The following is a 17,704-nucleotide window of genomic DNA, read 5'->3' as shown; positions in this document are numbered from 1 at the left end:
TTGCAGCCTTTTGTTCTTTGGAGCAGATTCCATCAAGAGATCCTGCATAAAAGTGACATGCACTCCCACCTGGCCTTTTCTCAAAATCTTAAGTGGAAGAAACACGCTCAAAAGACTAAACATATGAACAGCAGGTGATTTCCTATTCATTTGTATTGTAAAGTGTCTTTCAAATTTCCAACAATTTTTCAGGCATGGTTGCTTCAAAAGACTTCTCAAAAAACTCTGAACATAGCCTACTAGTGCCCTGTGCAGAAAGGTTTTCCTTGTCAATGGCATAGTTAATCTCTACATTATCACCTTGCGGAGCACCAGAATACTTGAATTACCAATACATCTACTTATACAGCTGACTGATAATTGACAAGACACCGTTTTATAATATAAGCCCCAAAGATTTATTGGGGACATTGATTTTTATTTAAACATGCTGTTGATTCCAAGTATGTGCCTCATAATACAGTAATTATTTATAACTAGCACTGACAGGCAAGTATTACCAGTTAAACAGTATGTCACCACAAAAGGAAGGTAAACTATTTTTCATACATCTAGCAAAGTAAAATCTTGATAGCACTCTAAAGCAGAGGCAGACAAATCATTGGTAGAACCTGTGCAATCACTCAGGGGCCCAGGTAGTAAGGGGGCCCGTTTCCACCTAAAAAGCAGCAGATTGTCACAGACAAAGAGGGTTGCAGTATGATGAACTACTGGACTGTAAAGGGCCCATATACTGGCCTTGCACTGGGGGCCCCTTTTTTCTGTGTCTGCGCCTCCTCTAAAGCATAATAAAGCAAAAGCACAAATGATTCAGAATATGTAACAGTACACAAAATTCAGATAACTAGTAGATTTTAAAATATTGCAATTTTTGTGCAAAACCAACCCGTTGTCATGTTTGCATGTCAGGACCTCACCACTTTCTAAGTAGATGATGGAAATGTGGAGGTAAATTTCAGTATTAAAACTGTGAAAAATTTAAGTTTCTTAAATATATTAAAAATTATTAGACCTTTTACCATAAACAGAGGTGACTCCATTTACAGATACCACCCTCAAGTGTTTTTCACCTTTTTTTGTGGTTTCTATTTTTTCCACCATTACGACCAGAAGCTACAGTTCATAGTGCAATATGGAATGCACTTCATACTCCTCTGATTGCTTTCAGTGGTATTTATTTTTAATCCAGCTTGCTCTGACAAGTTTATGAAGCATTTTCCAAAGAACAGAAAGGTGCATGTGGCAAGAAAACTCCACAAAAAAAAAAATAAGTGTTCTTACAAATGTTTAATTATGGAGGAAAAAAAAAGTGCGTGTGAAGGAGGCCTTAAGCCTTTCATCTGTCACTGCGCAAGAGAAGGAGAACAATTCATACTGTAGTTGTCAGAAAGTAAGAAATGATGGAAAGGCTATCCGATATACACTTTACAAAAAATTTGTTAGCCAATTATGCATATAAATCACCACTACTGCCCACACGAGGCCTTGGGAGGGGCGTCCTTCATATTAGTTATGGAAGTCAGTAGATAAAAGAGGATTTGGGATTTTATTTCACACAGCAAAAAAGCTAGTAAGACATTCTTCTGTTCCTACACTAATGAGCAAAAAAAAAAAAAAAAGCATATTTTCCAGGCCGTGCTCTTAAAATGAACTTCTAAGAGTAATGTAGAATACAAGTTGTGTGCAGACAGAGCAAAATGCAATAGAAAACCATATAGATATAATTCATAAAGTTAATCATATTATCCTGTAAATCTTTTCAGACACCAGTTTTACAGTCTAGGGTACATTAGTGTTCACCACACCACTTTGCTACTCTTGTGCTGCTCGTGCTGCTCATCAACAAGTCCTTCAGAGTTCAAGTCCTCCAGAAAAAGTAGTAGGGAAATGTCAGAAAGTATCTTTATCTTAAGTCCTAGATTGATATATACACCTAAAAAAAACAAAAACAAAAACAAAAAAAAAACATATGAGAAACACGGTGTACCAAACATCACGTTCTTACATATTCAGAATAGCTCAGAAAGTAAGGGGGGAAATGCAACAGGACTGTATGAGTTACTAATGCCGAATTACGTCAGCAGGGAAAAATGCTCCTAGATGAAAGAATTATTTGTGAAATGGTGCTACAGAGATCTAAAAACATGAGATTTCCATTTTCACTTATAGCCAAGAAAGAGTCCATACCACTACGTAATAAACTATTACTTATAACACTGCTCAGTAAAGTTTATAAAATTGCAGTTCCTTCTAAATGATATGGACAGTGGTAGCCATGAATTAGCACCAGTAGTTGTTCTCGGAAATTACAATGTACTTGTATCCCAATTAGCCCCCAAATGTTTCTTATCCGCTTGATTTCTCACTCTGCAGCAGGGGTGAGCAATTCAGATTTCTAAGAGGCCATGTGAGAGACCATGGCTGCTGTGGAGGATCAAACTAATAAGCTGAACATAATATACATAATGAGAATAATTATTTTTAATATTAGACATGTCAATTAGCTGCTACTGCATGTTATGATAGGGTTTATTGTAACATGTATGGTTACCTGAAGCAACTATTCAAAACCATATAATATACAGCTTTATATATTATATTATACATTTTTTTAAAAGCTGTAAAATTATACTACTCCTGTTACTCACCCTTAAGAATAATTAGCAGAGATGTAAGTTGATCAGATAGAATTCTTACTATGATATATCCATGGTCTTTTATCCTTGTCACAGTCTCTGTTTGTTTCGGTCTCAATCCCGCTCTTTCTCCTGCTCCCGCTATTTATCTTGTTCCCATGCTTGCTCTTTTCTTTCCCAACATGTGCCTTTCCCCTCCTTCTTTAATGTCGTATTGTCACCTGACTTCCATTATAAGAGTTAGGTCTACACAGGTAGGTGCCCACTGGATTGCCGCCAACAAGGTACTACTCCTTAGTTGTGTTATCAGCCCTTTGACTATTCTAGTCCAAATAGCCGAATGTGTCCCATGGGCCAGAATTTGTCCAGGTCTGCACTATTGGATGACATTTAAAATGTAATCCTGAAATATAAGCAGAAAATGCAAATCCGATGGTCTCTGTGGTGCCAAGAAATATCAATTTCAAAAACCTGATAAAGTCACTGATTTGATGTTGGAACGTATTGCATGTATTTTATACCTTAAAAATCAGCAAAAATATACAGAAAATTATACTTTTGAGGGGCATTTTGATAATAAAATACACAAAGAACTTATTCTCCGCTGGATTCACTTTCTATTTTATCTTGCGTTCCCCAACCAACTCTTAAGACTCAAAATTTTCCTTTGGCATACAGGATGATTCATTTGCTACTTTACCTGGAAAAATTGCTGCAACTTCTAAAAGACGGTTGACCGTACTGAAATCTGCACTATACATACTTTGGTTAATGAGAAGCAAGAGTGTAATAAAGCTCATCGACGAGAAACATCCTCACACTCCGTGGTCTCAACTGGTCATCTTGCCAGTCATTTCCACTATGAGACAGACTTGCTGCACGCCTTTCTGAGTGTCAGTAGTTCAGGTGTGGAGCTTGCATTTCACTCCTGCCAAATTTCTTAATTTGTTAAAAAAATGTACATAAACAGTTTGCAGGAGCGTGTTTTCATTGTGAAAACATATAGGGAAAACGGAGTCCTTTAAGAAGATGCCAGAGTGAGTCTCTGAAGAAGTTTGAAGGTCAAAATCCGCCATCCAAACAGTGCATTCTCTCATTGGTGAAAACCTGGAGCGTACAGGAACAGTACATTATAGACATGTTGGATGACGTCCGAAAATGTCTGAGGAAACAATTCAAGACATGAAACAGCCACTTCTAGCATCTCCACGTAAATCATTGCACAGACTTTCCCATCCTGCATTCCACATGTTAACATGTGGCCAAGAAAAGTTTTTTTTCACCCGTACAGTCACATAGGAATTGAAAAGGCTAGATCAAGAGAAAAGAATTCGTAGTAGTCAATGGCTCCAGACATTCACTGCTGAAAAATAAAACATATTGGACTGTATGTGGTACACTGACAAAGCCTAGTTTCACCTATTTGGCTATATCAATTAACAAAACATCTGTATTTGGGTAGCTTACAACCTGCACACTCTTTATGAGACGCACCTTCAACCAGAAAAAGTTGTTAGTTGGTGTGCAACTTACAGGTGGTTCATAATTGGAGCCATATTTAAGCAACAGCGACAACAGCAGTGTACATGGAAATCCTCCAAACCTTCTTCAATTAGCGGGATGATTAACGTAGAAAGGACTACTTGCTAAAGGATGGTGCAATGTGTCACACATCAATTGTCATCATTACAGAGAGTAAAAGTCTTCTTTGATGAGACAGTAATCTCCAAGGATTTATGGCCATCAAGATCGCTTGAATTAACACCGACTGATTTTTTCCTTTGGGGACATTTGAAAGGTCAGGTGTACAGTAACAATCCACGAACACTGCAGGCACTCCGAGAGAGCAGACAGCGATAAGTTCAGGTTATGACCCAGACGTTCTGCAGAATACATTAAAAAAATACGGAACAGTGCGTGCAGATGTGCTAGGATACAGTGGACATTCTCAACACCTGCTTTAAAACATCAGTTTCTAATGAACCAAAGTATGTACAGACTAAATGTCATTACAACTTTATACCCATAAAATACAATATCTAAGGCCGTAAACTGGGAAAATTATTAACCGAGAAAAAAAAAAAAATAGTATTTGGCCTAAAAATAATTTGTTATTAATGACAATTAAAACCAAATAAATCTACAGACGTCACCATATGAAGGGGCTGTGAAACAATTTTTTTTCCTTCATTTTTGAAGTATAATAAATTACATATGAATCCAATTCACAAAAATGAATCAAAAATAAAACATTTGTAGACTGGCAGTATATAAATACATAATCAGTACAAAAGATCAAATATAACCACCACTGTATACAAAGTGAATATGTGCCTAGTATTGCAACTAAAAATTCTAAATGTAAGCATCAAATTCAGTATATACATGTGTATGAAAAGTATTCAGATCACTTTAAATTTTTCACTCTGTTTCATTGCAGCCATTTGGTAAATTCAAGCATTTTTTTCCTCATTAATGTACACTCTGCACACCATCCTGATAGAAAAAAACAGGAATGTAGAAATTTTTGCAAATTTATTAAACAAGAAAAACTGAAATATCACATGATCATAAGTATTCAGACCCTTTGCTCAGTATTGAGTAGAAGCACCCTTTTGAGCTAGTATAGCCATGAGTCTTCTTGGGAATGATGCAACAAGTTTTTCACACCTGGCTTTGGAGATCCTCGGCCATTCTTCCTTGTAGATCCTCTCCAGTTCCGTCAGGTTGGATGGTGAACGTTGGTGGACAGTCATTTTCAAATCTCTCCAGAGATGCTCAATTGGGTTTAAGTCAGGGTACTGGCTGGGCCAGTCAAGAATGGTCACAGAGTTGTTCTGAAGCCGCTCCTTTGTGATTTTAGCTGTGTGCATAGGGTCATCGTCTTGTTGGAAGTTGATCCTTCGGCCAAGCCTGAGGTCCAGAGCACTCTGGAAGAGGTTGTCTTTCAGGATTTCTCTGTACTTGGCCACATTCATCATTCCTTCAATTGCAACCAGTTGTCCTGTCCCTGCAGCTGAAAAACACCCCCATAGCATGATGCTGCCACCACTATGTTTCACTGTTGAGATTGTATTGGGCAGGTGATGAGCAATGCCTGGTTTTCTCCACACATACCGGTTACAATTATCACAGAAAAAAAAAATCTATCTCCGGCTCATCAGACCAGAGAATCTTATTTCTCATAGTGTGGGAGTCCTTTATGTGTTTTTTTTGCAAACTCTATGGGGGCTTTCATATATCTTGCACTGAGGAGAGGCTTCAGTCAGGCAACTCTGCCATAAAGGCCTGACTGGTGGAGGACTGCAGTGATAGTTGACTTTGTGGAACTTTCTCCCATCTCCTTACTGCATGTCTGGAGCTCAACCACAGTGATCTTGGGGTTCTTCTTTACCTCTCTCACCAAGGCTTTTCTCCCACGATTGCTCAGTTTGGCTGGACGGCCGGGTCAAGGAAGAGTTCAGGTGGTCCCAAACTTCTTCCATTTAAGGAATATGGAGGCCACTGTGCTCTTAGGAACCTTGAGTACTTCAGAAATTATTTTGTAACGTTGGCCACATCTGTGCCTTGCCACAATTCTGTCTCTGAGCTCCCTCTGGGCAGTTCCTTTGACCTCATGATTTTCATCTGGTCTGGCATGCACTGTGAGCTGAGAGATATATAGCTGAGAGCTTATATAGACAGGTGTGTGTTCATTTCCAAATCAAGTCCTATCAGTTTAATTAAACACAGCAGGACTCCAATGAACGAGTAGAAACATCTCAAGGAAGATCACAAGGAAATGGACAGCATGTGACCTAAATATGAGTGTCTGAGCAAAGGGTCTGAATACTTCTGACCATGTGATATTTCAGTTTTTCTTGTTTAATAACTTTGCAAAAATTTCTACATTTCTTTTTTTTCTGTCGAGATGGGGTGCATTAATGAGAAAAAAAAATGAACTTTTTTGAATTTGCCAAATGGCTGCAATGAAACAGACTTAAAAATTGAAAGGGGTCTGAATACTTTCAGTATACTTTCATATAAGTGACCACTAGAGTAGAGTAAATTTAAGTTAACCTAAATAACAAGCTGATCATAATGGATGCAGCTGTATATAGCAATGGCTAGATACTAAAGTTCTAGGTAAATAAATGCAGCCAAGACTAGATGGATTCAATCCTAATCAAGTGACAGAACTTACATGGAGTAGGTGTGTGACAAAGTCCCTGTTACCTCTAAATGTCAGTATTCTAGATCATCTCTTTTAGAAACTACAGCCAATTTTCCTGGTAAAGTAGAGTGATTCACCCTGTGTTTTATCTGACTGGAGTATTACCGTATTTTTCAGACTATAAGGCGCACATAAAAGCCTATGATTTTCTCGGTGCGCCTTATATATGAATACAAGCGAGCATCATGCCTCCTGTTAAGAGACATGCTTACTCTCCCAAACCGGTCGCTCCGATGCTGGTTGACCACATCGGCGGCGCTGTTCTCCGGGACTGGCGCCTTTTCTTTCGGCCATCTTGCTTCTCTGTCTTCTGAAGCCTGTGTGCATGACATGTACACCTCATACACACTCGCAGGCACTGAGGTCCTGCGCAGGCGCACTACAATACCGTGTTTTGATCTGTTCTGAGCAGGGCAGATCAAAGGGCGCCTGCGCAGGACCTCAGTGTCGGCGAGTGTGTATGACGTGGATGCGTCATGCACACAGGCTTCAGAAGACAAAGGAGCAAGATGACCGAAAGAAAAAGGCGCCGATCCCACAGAACAGCGCCCCCATCTGGCCAACCAGCAGCGGAGCGACTGGTTTAGCTGAGTAAAGAGTTTTTTATGTTCTACAGCGCAGCCTGCAATCTTATATACAGCATGTTAGAATGCTGTATATAAGAGCAGCGTCGGACTGGCTATTGGAGGAATCTCCAGTAATGCCAGGCCTGGATTCAGTTACCTGCATTGCACTCCGGAGCTCTCACCTGAGCTCCAGAGTGCAGCCTAGACTGTATCGCGAGCACCGAGTGATTGATTCCCCGGCGACTGCGGTTCAGTTCATGACAGCTGCAGACAGGCCTTGCTGATGTCCAGTGCTCTTATCTGAACTCCGGAGATCAGCCCGGCCTGTTCGTAGCTGTCATGAACTTAATGCCTGCGGCTTATAATCCGGTGCGCCTTATATATGAACCTAGGTGCCTTAGCAGGTGCTCATTGCTAATGTGCCTTATAATCCGGTGCGCCTTATAGAACGAAAAATACGGTAATTCTGGACAGATGGACAGAGGCGCATGCCATAAAAAAGATATGCAAAATTATTTATGTGGCACGCATCGTACTTTAGCAAGCCCTTTATGTGGGCATGGCATGCTCAATGCCAACGCCAGTCTTAAGAAATCTGCCTCCAGCACTGTTTCCTCCTGTACTCAGACCTACACCATATGGTGACATCATTGTTGTGCCTGCTTTCTGCACATCCCTCCAAGGTGACTGGCTCACTATAGACTAGTACTAGCCTGAGGTTACTAGCCGATCTTGAAGTTATAAAATTATTAACCTACTTGGATTTATTTTACCTTGTGTCTAAGAATTGATTCTAGCAGCCACATTCCTGAACGCTTTGGGTTTGTGAGCGGCGTGGTGATCTCAGCTGTCGTAAAGCAGCATCCCCATACTGTATACCTGACCCCATTCTTTCTGGATCAAGCTCACCTGATATGAAAAGATCACAAATATGAATTCCAAAAAAATCAGACACACACAACTGAATAAGACATAGCAGAATAAAGACAACACATTTATTTCTAGACCTGCTTGAATTCTATACAAAAAAACCCAACAAAACAGTTTGGTGGATTCAGGAAATTTAAATAACAAAAACAAAACTGAAGCACATTCAGTTCATTCACATTCACATTCATTTTGGGCTGCTATGCCCAAACACAAACTATATTTGGATTCCTTGCAGCAGATTCATTATGACAGGCATAGCAATTAGTCTAATGCTCATAATTCATGAAACAGAATTTGTCAGCAGGTTTTTGCAATGTAAGCTGAAGACAGCATGCTGCAAGAGTTAACAGAATTCAGGGATGCCTGACTTGTCAAGGTTCTGTCGGTTTTCCTGGAATGTTTGTTTAACCCCTTAATGACCGCGGGCAGTAATTTTACGTCCTAGCGGTCATAATGTTACTGCCTGCAGTCTGCCGCCGGCAGCATGCCGCGATCGGCGCACATAGCTGATTTTCACAGCTGAGAGGTGTGCCTGCTAGGCACGAGCAGAATAGTTATCTGCTCGTGCCGTTTAACCCCTTAAATGGTGCTGTCAATATGTGACAGCGCCATTATAATCGTGATCGCGGTAAACTTTTACTTACCGCCCCATACCGGAAGTCACATGACGTGATCACGTGACTTCCGGTAGTTGTCATGGTAGCACAGGGTCATGTGATGACTCCTGTACCAGCCATGAATTACTTTCAGTTTCACTCGGCCCGGAGCCGAGTGAATCAGAAAGTGAGCGTATCTGCTGTTTATAGCTGTGTAGCTGTGATCAGCAGATAGGGCAGAGCGATCGGATTGTTGATCGCTATAGCCCCCTAGCGGGACTAGTAAAATTGAAAAGAAAAAAAAAAAAATGGGGTAAAAAAAAAAAAAAAGTGAAAAAATTAACAAAAAACAAAAACCCCTAAAAGTTCAAATCACCCCCCTTTCGCCCCATGGAAAATTAAAGGGTTAAAAGAATAAAAAACACATTTGGTATCGCAGTGTTCAGAAACGCCCGATCAAAATATAAAATCAATTAATCTGATCAGTAAACGGCGTAGCGACAAAAATATTCCAAACGCCAAAATTACTTTTTTGTCGCCACAACTTTTGCGCAAAATGCAATAACAGGCGATCAAAACGTTGCATCTGCGCAAAAATGGAACCATTAAAAACGTCAACATGGGCTTCCGGATCCGGTCCTGGCTGAGGTGACAGCATAGAGGGGAACTCACCCGGACACGTGGATGAGACAAAAAGACCGCAGTGGGGAATCAGAAGTCAGCAGGCATGGAGCGGTACCTGCTGAGAAGTGCTGGCTGCAGCGAGGCGTCCTGGAGAAGCAATGATTCTGATGTGCAGCGTGTGGAGGAAGAAATTAACATGGCGCTGGAGAGTCTGATGGAGGAGGGGTCGGAGTCCCAGCTGCAAGCCGCGGTAACACAGATCAGGAGAGGGGGAGATAAAGGAGATGTGAGCGATGAGACAGAAGAGGAGGGGGCTGGTGAGAGATGGATGCAGGGGACAGAAGAGGGAGGATCTCAGTGGGAAGATGAAGGCAACATGGAAGAGGACGAGAGAGGGGAAGGAGGAGTTGACAAGGAAAGGGTGCACAGTGGAGCAGCAGGAAGAGACAGGAAAATAATCAAGCAAAATAAGGGACCTAATCCTGAAAGACCTCACCAGAAGCTACATGCCAGAAACACTAATACCCCCTGTAAAGAAAACAAGAAGCAGCCAGGAACACCAATGTCTCAAGCATGCAAATTACTGCTGGGAGAGAGAGGTAAAAGCTCAGTGCAAAATAAGAAATATAAGACAATAGCACCACCTGGAGGCCAAAACAAGTACAACCAGGAGCTCAATATAGATTATAAAAAATTAGCTGAAGAAGTGGCATCACATCTGTCTAAAAAGAGATCAAAGTGGTCATTGAGACAACCATACAAAAATCATTGGCTGCTATGCAAAAGCAGATAAACGTCCAGGCATCTAGATTGGCAGAAACGGAACAGAGAATATCTGATTCTGAAGAAACAATTTTGGATATGCAAGGACAAATAGCAAGTCTAGTGAAGTCTAATGAATATCTGAAAGACAAGGCTGAAGACTTGGAGAATCGGTCGAGACGAAATAATCTACGTATAGTCGGGCTGCCAGAATCGGTATCATTGGGGCAACTGTACAATATATGTGAGCTGGAGCTACCTCAGGCCTTAGGCATAAAGGCAAAATTCAGAGTAGCAAGGGCTCATAGAGTGGGACCACTGCGGCAACAAGAGGCGAACAAGGGAGAGGAACAGAATCTCAACAAGAATACCCGGTGAGGGCTAGAGAGGTGATAGATAAATATCTAGATTACAAGCACAAGGAGGAAATACTGAGGGCCTTTAGAGAACGAAAGCGCCCGTTACATTACCAAGGCAATAGATTTCTGATTTTTGGAGATTACTCGGCTGAAGTATCTAGAAGAAGAAAACAATTTCGCAAAATTTGCACATTTCTATATAACAAAAAAATAAAGTGTCAGCTGATGTACCCTGCTACACTAAAAGTTAAAAACCCCAATGGCTCGTTTGCTTACTACAAAGATTATAAAGAAGCAGAAAATGCTATCATGGCAGAGCAAGACAAGTCCCGGCCAGATGGACAAAAAAAAAGGATCTAGTGAAGAAGGGAGCAACAGAAGAAGATCCTCCATGAGCCCAGGAAAAGATCCGGAACATCTCGGAGGGCAAGCGCAAGATGAGAGCAGAAAGTAGAGGAGAACAAGCCCAGGATCACAACACTCCTCGCACGGATCACAGAGACTAACTCTTGGGGAAGATTCAGGACAACTGAAATCAACTAGATCCCTTTCGTCTTTTTTGTCGAGGAGAGAGGTGGAAGGGGAGGTTATGTGCCAATTTTTGGGCCTCCTCCTTTGACTCCCTGCTTCACCTTCCCACTCTTTTTTCTTTTTTCCCCCTCTTCACTCACCTCCTCTTTCCTTTGTTCAAGATCGCCATACAGACGCAAATGAAGTGGATCTAATCTGAACGTCAGGATGGTTTCCAGGACTCAGAGCTAAGTTGGACCCGAATTTTTTTTTTATTTTCTCTTTTTCTTAAGAGGTTTTAACATATTGTCTCAATCTCCTCATATCATTCGGGGCTCGTTCATGATAGTCCGGGGATAAAATGTGGGGGGGGGGAACTAGGGAGCTTAATGGTTTGGCCAGGAAAAGTGGAAGTCACTAAAATGGTGAAAAGTGGCAAAAATTTCTCGATAGGGAAAACATGTTTCACAGTTACTTGTTTTTTGTTACTTTTGTTATACTTACAAGGTTAGGAAGGGAAGTATCAACTTTGGGGGACTAACAAGGTATTTAGTGATGATTGTCTCGTCTATCGGGAGGCTAGGGCCCACAGGAGAGGGACCAGCAAAAGCAGAATGCATTAGCAACCATGGTACAAATAATTACGTGGAACGTTAAAGGTCTGAGATCTCCTAACAAACGAGCAATGATATTGAGACACCTGAAAAGACTTAAAACGGACATTGCACTATTACAGGAAACGCACTTTGGGAAGGAGGATTTTTTCCGCATGAAGAAACACTGGGTGGGCACCGTATACGGGGCAGAGGCACAAGGCAGGAAAGCGGGTACCATGATTCTAATAAATAAACAACCAAGTCATGAAGTAGTGACACAAGAGGCTGATGACCAGGGAAGGTGGCAACACTTAATCATTAGTCCAGCGGGCAAACTTAGTATTTATAATGGTTACAGTCCAAACGCACAACAGAACTCCTTTCATGAAGGCATAAAGGCCAGCTTACTAACAGAGGGGGGGACTAACATAATAGTGGGAGGAGACTTTAACACAGTTCCAGACTCAGCGGAGGATAGGAGGAGGGAGGAGGGGTAGGAAACGTGAACAGGAGGTCAGACAATAGAGCGGTAACATTAGAAGATGTAGGATTGAAAGATATCTGGAGACTAACGCATCCGCATGAGAATATACGCACTTTTCACACCCACATGATAGTTGGTCACGTATTGACCAGTTCTGGATATCTCAAGACCTAGTGAATGGAGTACAAAACTGTGAGATAGAGAACATGGTGATATCAGACCATAGTCCAGTGAGATTGGGCATTAGAGAAAAATTCAAGAGAGGTACAGATATCATATGGAGATTTCCATCGTTTCTTCTTAGACAAGAAAACTTCCAAAAAATACTGCAAGAGTGGTGGGGAGAATTCATAGAAGACAACAAGGAACATAAAGGGACACCAGTGTTATATTGGGAAACGGAAAAGGCGGTCTTGAGGGGTCGATTGATGGGGTATGCGGCCATGATCAAACGAAAAACTAATGAAAACTATAATGCCCTGAGTGAAGCAGTGCGGGTAGCTTACACTAAGTACTTGGCAAACAGATCTCCCACAGCTGAAGACAGATGGTTGGAGGCGAAAAGGGGATTTGACGATTGGGCCAAAAAGAAGGAACAATTATTCTGGTCGCACAAAGAAGCTGAGTTGCATAGATTCGGCAACAAGGCGGGGAGAATGTTGGCAAACCTGGCAAGGGGCAGCAGAAAGATGACAGTGATCCCCAAACTGAAAACAAAGGGGGGAGGGGTGACCACGGACCCTAAGGAAATTAATAAACTGCTGGGAGATTATTATAGAAAATTATATGGGCCAGGAGATAATGACATGACTGACGAGGCAGAATGGCTGAGACAAACACACATGCCCAGGTTAAATGAGGAAGACTTGAGTGCCCTGAATGCACCTATTACAGTGGAGGAGGTAATGAGAACAATTGGGGACCTTAACACCAACAAGGCACCGGGACCTGACGGTTTTAATAGCGAATTTTACAAGGCTATGAAGGATTTGATCTCGCCGGATCTTACGGTTGTATTTAATGCATTCCTGGAAGGAGGGGAAATTCCCAAAAATTCTAATGTAGCATACATCAAACTACTCCCCAAGGGGACCAAAGATCTAGATGATCCCTCTATCTATAGGCCCATATCACTTATAAACCAGGATTTAAAAATAATGTCCAAGATCATGGCTAACAGATTGGCCATGATTCTACCGAGGATCATTACAGAACACCGGGTGGGGTTTATTAAAGGGAGAAATGCTGTCATTAACATCCGGAAGACAATTCTAGTGTTAGACGCGGTGAGATTAGAGTGTACTGGGAAAGGGGCAAAACCAGCCCTAGTTACTCTTGACGCTGAAAAAGTGTTCAATAATGTAAACTGGAGCTGGTTAGACAAGCTAATGGAGGCCATAGGATTAGTAGGCAAAATGAGACTTTATATCAGAACACTATATGCCAACTCGGGAGCTAGGACTCCGGGCTTTTTATCAGACATTTTCCCTTTGATGAAGGGAACAAGACAAGGTTGCCCCCTATCTCCCCTCCTATTCAACCTGGCAATTGAACCTTTATCAAGAATTTTTACAGGGACAGAAAAGCTTTAAAGGGATCAAGATAAGGGAAATGGAAATAAAGATAGCGCTTTTTGCTGCTGATGTTATACTGTATATGGGGTACCCCAGTGCAGATTTACCACAAGAGCCTTGATTGAGAAATTTGGACTAATATCGGGATTTAAGCTAAACAAGAAAAAGTGCGAGATCATGTTTCTGAGGGGGGCCTCAAGGACCAACAGGGGGAAATACAAGGGAGGGTTGTTTCTGTGGCATCCCTATAGCACAGACTTCAATTAAATACCTGGGAATACATATGGGGAGAACGGTGGAATCGATCTATGAGCTAAATTACGGACCGTTACTAAGGAAAATTATAACACAAATTAAGGGATGAAGGGTCTGCCTCTACCACTTCTGGCAAGATGTCACCTGATAAAAATGATGAGCTTTCCTAGATTACTATATCCATTCCAGACAATGCTGTTATTACTAAAACTAAAGGAAGTGAATAGACTGAACTCTGCATATGCGGATTTTGTATGGAGGGGAAGGAAACCCATAATAAAATTGTGTACACTGATTAAGTCAGCGGAGGAGGGAGGACTTAGCTTCCCAGATGTTCGGGGATATAATCTGGTGTGTATAATGAGACGTGTTGGATTGGATGAGAGGGACGAGTAGGCACTCAGACTACGGTATGGAAGCCAAGTATGCACCACCATGGGATTTGACGTCCATTCTACACTTTCCACTGTCCAAGGTGGAAGGGCACAAAAGGAGGTCAATCATATTCCGAGACCACTATGTTAACCTGGAAATCAGTGAGAAAGAAGCTGGGGCTTTCATGGAAAGTATCTAAGTACTTGAACCCTTGGGCATCTCCAAACTTCCCATTGGGAAGAGAAAACAAGCTGTTTATTAGATGGAAAGAGAAGGGCATTAGGTGGGTGAAAGACGTTATGAATGTGGAGGAGAGAAGGTGGATGACAGGCAAAGAAGTGCTAGATAAGTATGACCTCAATAGCTCGCATATCATCCAATATGAACAATTAAAATTTGGGGTGCTTGGAGATCTGAGTGAGCTTGGAAGGGAATTGAACAGAAGTTTGATTGATGAACTTATGGAAGGTGATGTAGCAAGTGTCAATGTCTCTCATATCTACCGAATATTTCGGGGGGTGCTTATATCTAGGGAAGATAGCCGTACCCTAACAGCTTGGGGGAAACAATTGAAAGGACAAGAAGTGGTGGGTACCATATTGAAGGGTTGGGTACAAGTGTGGAAACATGTCACTAATGAGAGATGGAGGGACACTCAATTTAGAATCTTACATAGGGCTATCTTGGGATTCAATATACCAGGAAGAGACATGCGATGTCCTAAGTGTCAGGAAGAGAAAACAGATATGTTACATGGATTATGGGAATGTAAGAAAATTCAGGGGTTTTGGAATCAAGTTAGGGCATTTGTTAGAGCAACATGGGGAATTTCTAGTAATTTAGAGTTAATGGTGTGGATTTTTCACTCCTTTGAGAAAGGAGTAAGAGGGGGTTCGGAGACGCAGGGACAGAAAAAATTTGTAATACTACAAGACATAGCCATGATAGCCAAACGATGTATTTTAAAACACTGGATACACAGAGAGAGCCCATCCATGAAGGAAGTCATAGGCGAATTACATAACCTATTGTGACTCGAAAAAATGGCAGCGGAAAGGGACAAAGACAGGCCGACAGGCAAGTTTTTTGGGAGATGGAGAAACTTTATTGAACGCCAATTTACCCCAGGAGAAATAAATAATGTGAAGACACCTTTTACACACTCAGAGTGGTATCTCCTGAATGATATCCAAGACAACTTGGGTAAATTAAAAATCATCCAGTAGTGGGTTGTGGAGAGCAGAGAAGATGAGCAGATAAGGGTATATCGAGACACGTCAGCAACTTCGGAAACACCTAGGGTTGACACGGGTTTTAAACGACCTAAATGACCTGTATTGTCTATGCTATTTCTTAAAAACTTTGTTTTGGTTCAACATGTATGATCGCTTACCAAAGAGCAGTATGGAATTTTAAGATGGGACAATATCCCCTATTATGTTTTATTCTGTCAGAGGAATGTTCTTCTTTTGTAACCATGAAGGTCTTTGTTAGGTTTATAAAAATTGAAAAAATTTAATAAAAACGTTGGAAAAAAACCCCCAAAAAAGTCAGCATGAGATGCAAAAAATAAGCAGTCACTGAGCCATGGATCCCGAAAAATGAGAATGCTACGGGTCATGGAATAGGGCGTAAAACATGCACCACTTTTTTCGGACAAACTTCCGATTTTTTTTAACCCCTTATTTAAAAGTAAACTTATACATGTTTGGTGTCTACGAACTCGCACTGACCTGAGCATCACACCCACACATCAGTTTTACCATATAGTGAACACAGTGAATAAAATCTCAAAAACAATAGTGCTATCGCACTTTTTTTGCAATGTTTCTGCATTTGGAATTTTTTTGCCGTTTTACAGTACACTATATGGTAAAACTTATGGTTTCATTTAAAAGTACAACTCGTTCCGCAAAAAATGAGCCCTCACATGACCATATTGACTGAAAATTAAAAAAGTTACGTCTCTCAGAAGAAGAATGGCGAAAAAAAAATGGAAAGCGAAAAATCGGCCGGTCGTGAAGGGGTTAAGCAGTAGGACACAAGCTGGACCTATCATTGGAATTTAATGTCACCTGCATAGCAGTTGTCATGCCTCTCCTCTGATTGACACCTCACTGTCAATGTACAGTACAATCTCTATAGAGAGCCTGGTGTGGGTGGGATAGGACTTTCTCAGCTCCGCTCCATGCAAAATCTAAAAATTCAGATTGTCAGAACGGCTGCAGCCAATAATCTAAGTGACACATTGTTAAGATTCAGTATCTATTTGCCTACATCATTTTGCTCTCAGATGAGGTAGCAAAAACCTGCAGACAGATTCCCTTTCCCTGCACATTGACATTAATGAATTTGGTGTGAGTCTTTATGTGCCATTGAAGAACTGCTACTGAAAATGCTGGCACTTGGCAGTGCAATGGATGAGTGGGCATGGCAACACCCTAGCGTCTGCCAAACTCCACCCATTGTGGCAATAGGTTCAAATTGGCATTGCTCAAAAATGTTGTGACTTTTAAAAACTTTGATGAATTGGCCACTCATGCTGACAGCCATGCCCAGGCTGACCGCGGGACTCCTGACCCAAACTCACAGCCTTATGGATATATGTGAGGTGTAAACCATGAGAACTATGTCAGGCTGGGCATTGCAGCACCCTGATGCTGCTGCAATTTTTAAAGTATGGTAATTGTTAAACACTTTTTTGATTTTGCAGGGAAACAGTCTTATTTGCTGGGCCTTGTGCATTATGTTTGTATAAAACAGTCACCCTCAAAAAATTGTTCCAAAAACGTGTTCCATTAGTATTATTTACCTGAATCAATCTTGTTCAGTATTTTCCTAGCACATTGAACAAATGCTTCCTCCACATTTTCTCCTGTAAGCGCACTTGTCTCCAAAAACATCAACTCTAAGGCAAAAAAAAAACAACAAATCAGTTTTAACCCTTTCACCCCAAACCTGTTTTCACCTTCCTGACAAGGCCAAACTGTACAATTCTGACCAGTGTCCCTTTATGTGGTAATAACGTTAACGCTTCAATATATTCCTGCGATTCGGAAATTGTTTTTTTCGTGACTCGTACATCCTGTTAGTGGTAAAGGTTAATCAATATGATTTGCGTTTATTTATGAAAATATAGAAAATTGGATTAAAAAAATGGAAACGTTCGCAATTTTCAAACCAGATATTTGTACCACACAAAACAGTAAATAAATAACATTTCC

General features: G+C 41.1%; 1 protein-coding gene across 5 annotated transcripts in view; it reads right to left on the bottom strand.

Annotated features, from left to right (window-relative positions):
- Window positions 1-374: 374 nt before the first annotated feature.
- LOC142296298 (ras-related protein Rab-4A) overlaps window positions 375-17,704 on the bottom strand; it is a 176,540-nt gene continuing 159,210 nt past the window's right edge. Inside the window, exons 6-9 of one of the 5 annotated variants that reach the window (XR_012751617.1) lie at window positions 17,293-17,388; window positions 8,189-8,324; window positions 2,649-3,039; window positions 1,846-1,933 (exon numbers count right to left, since the gene is read on the bottom strand). Coding sequence is in view for 4 of the 5 variants with exons in the window: in XM_075339710.1 (XP_075195825.1) it covers window positions 1,797-1,933; window positions 17,293-17,388 (233 nt within the window). In the remaining variant the exon portion in view is untranslated. Of the gene's footprint in view, window positions 1,934-2,648; window positions 3,040-8,188; window positions 8,325-17,292; window positions 17,389-17,704 lie in introns of all 5 variants that reach the window. The other 4 variants (XM_075339711.1, XM_075339710.1, XM_075339713.1 and 1 more) reach the window with 4 other exon arrangements.

This window comes from Anomaloglossus baeobatrachus, chromosome 3, assembly GCF_048569485.1.
Source record: "Anomaloglossus baeobatrachus isolate aAnoBae1 chromosome 3, aAnoBae1.hap1, whole genome shotgun sequence".
NCBI lineage: Eukaryota > Metazoa > Chordata > Amphibia > Anura > Aromobatidae > Anomaloglossus > Anomaloglossus baeobatrachus.
The sequence above is the reverse complement of the archived record's forward strand: the minus strand, read 5'-3'. Positions and strand labels throughout refer to the sequence as shown.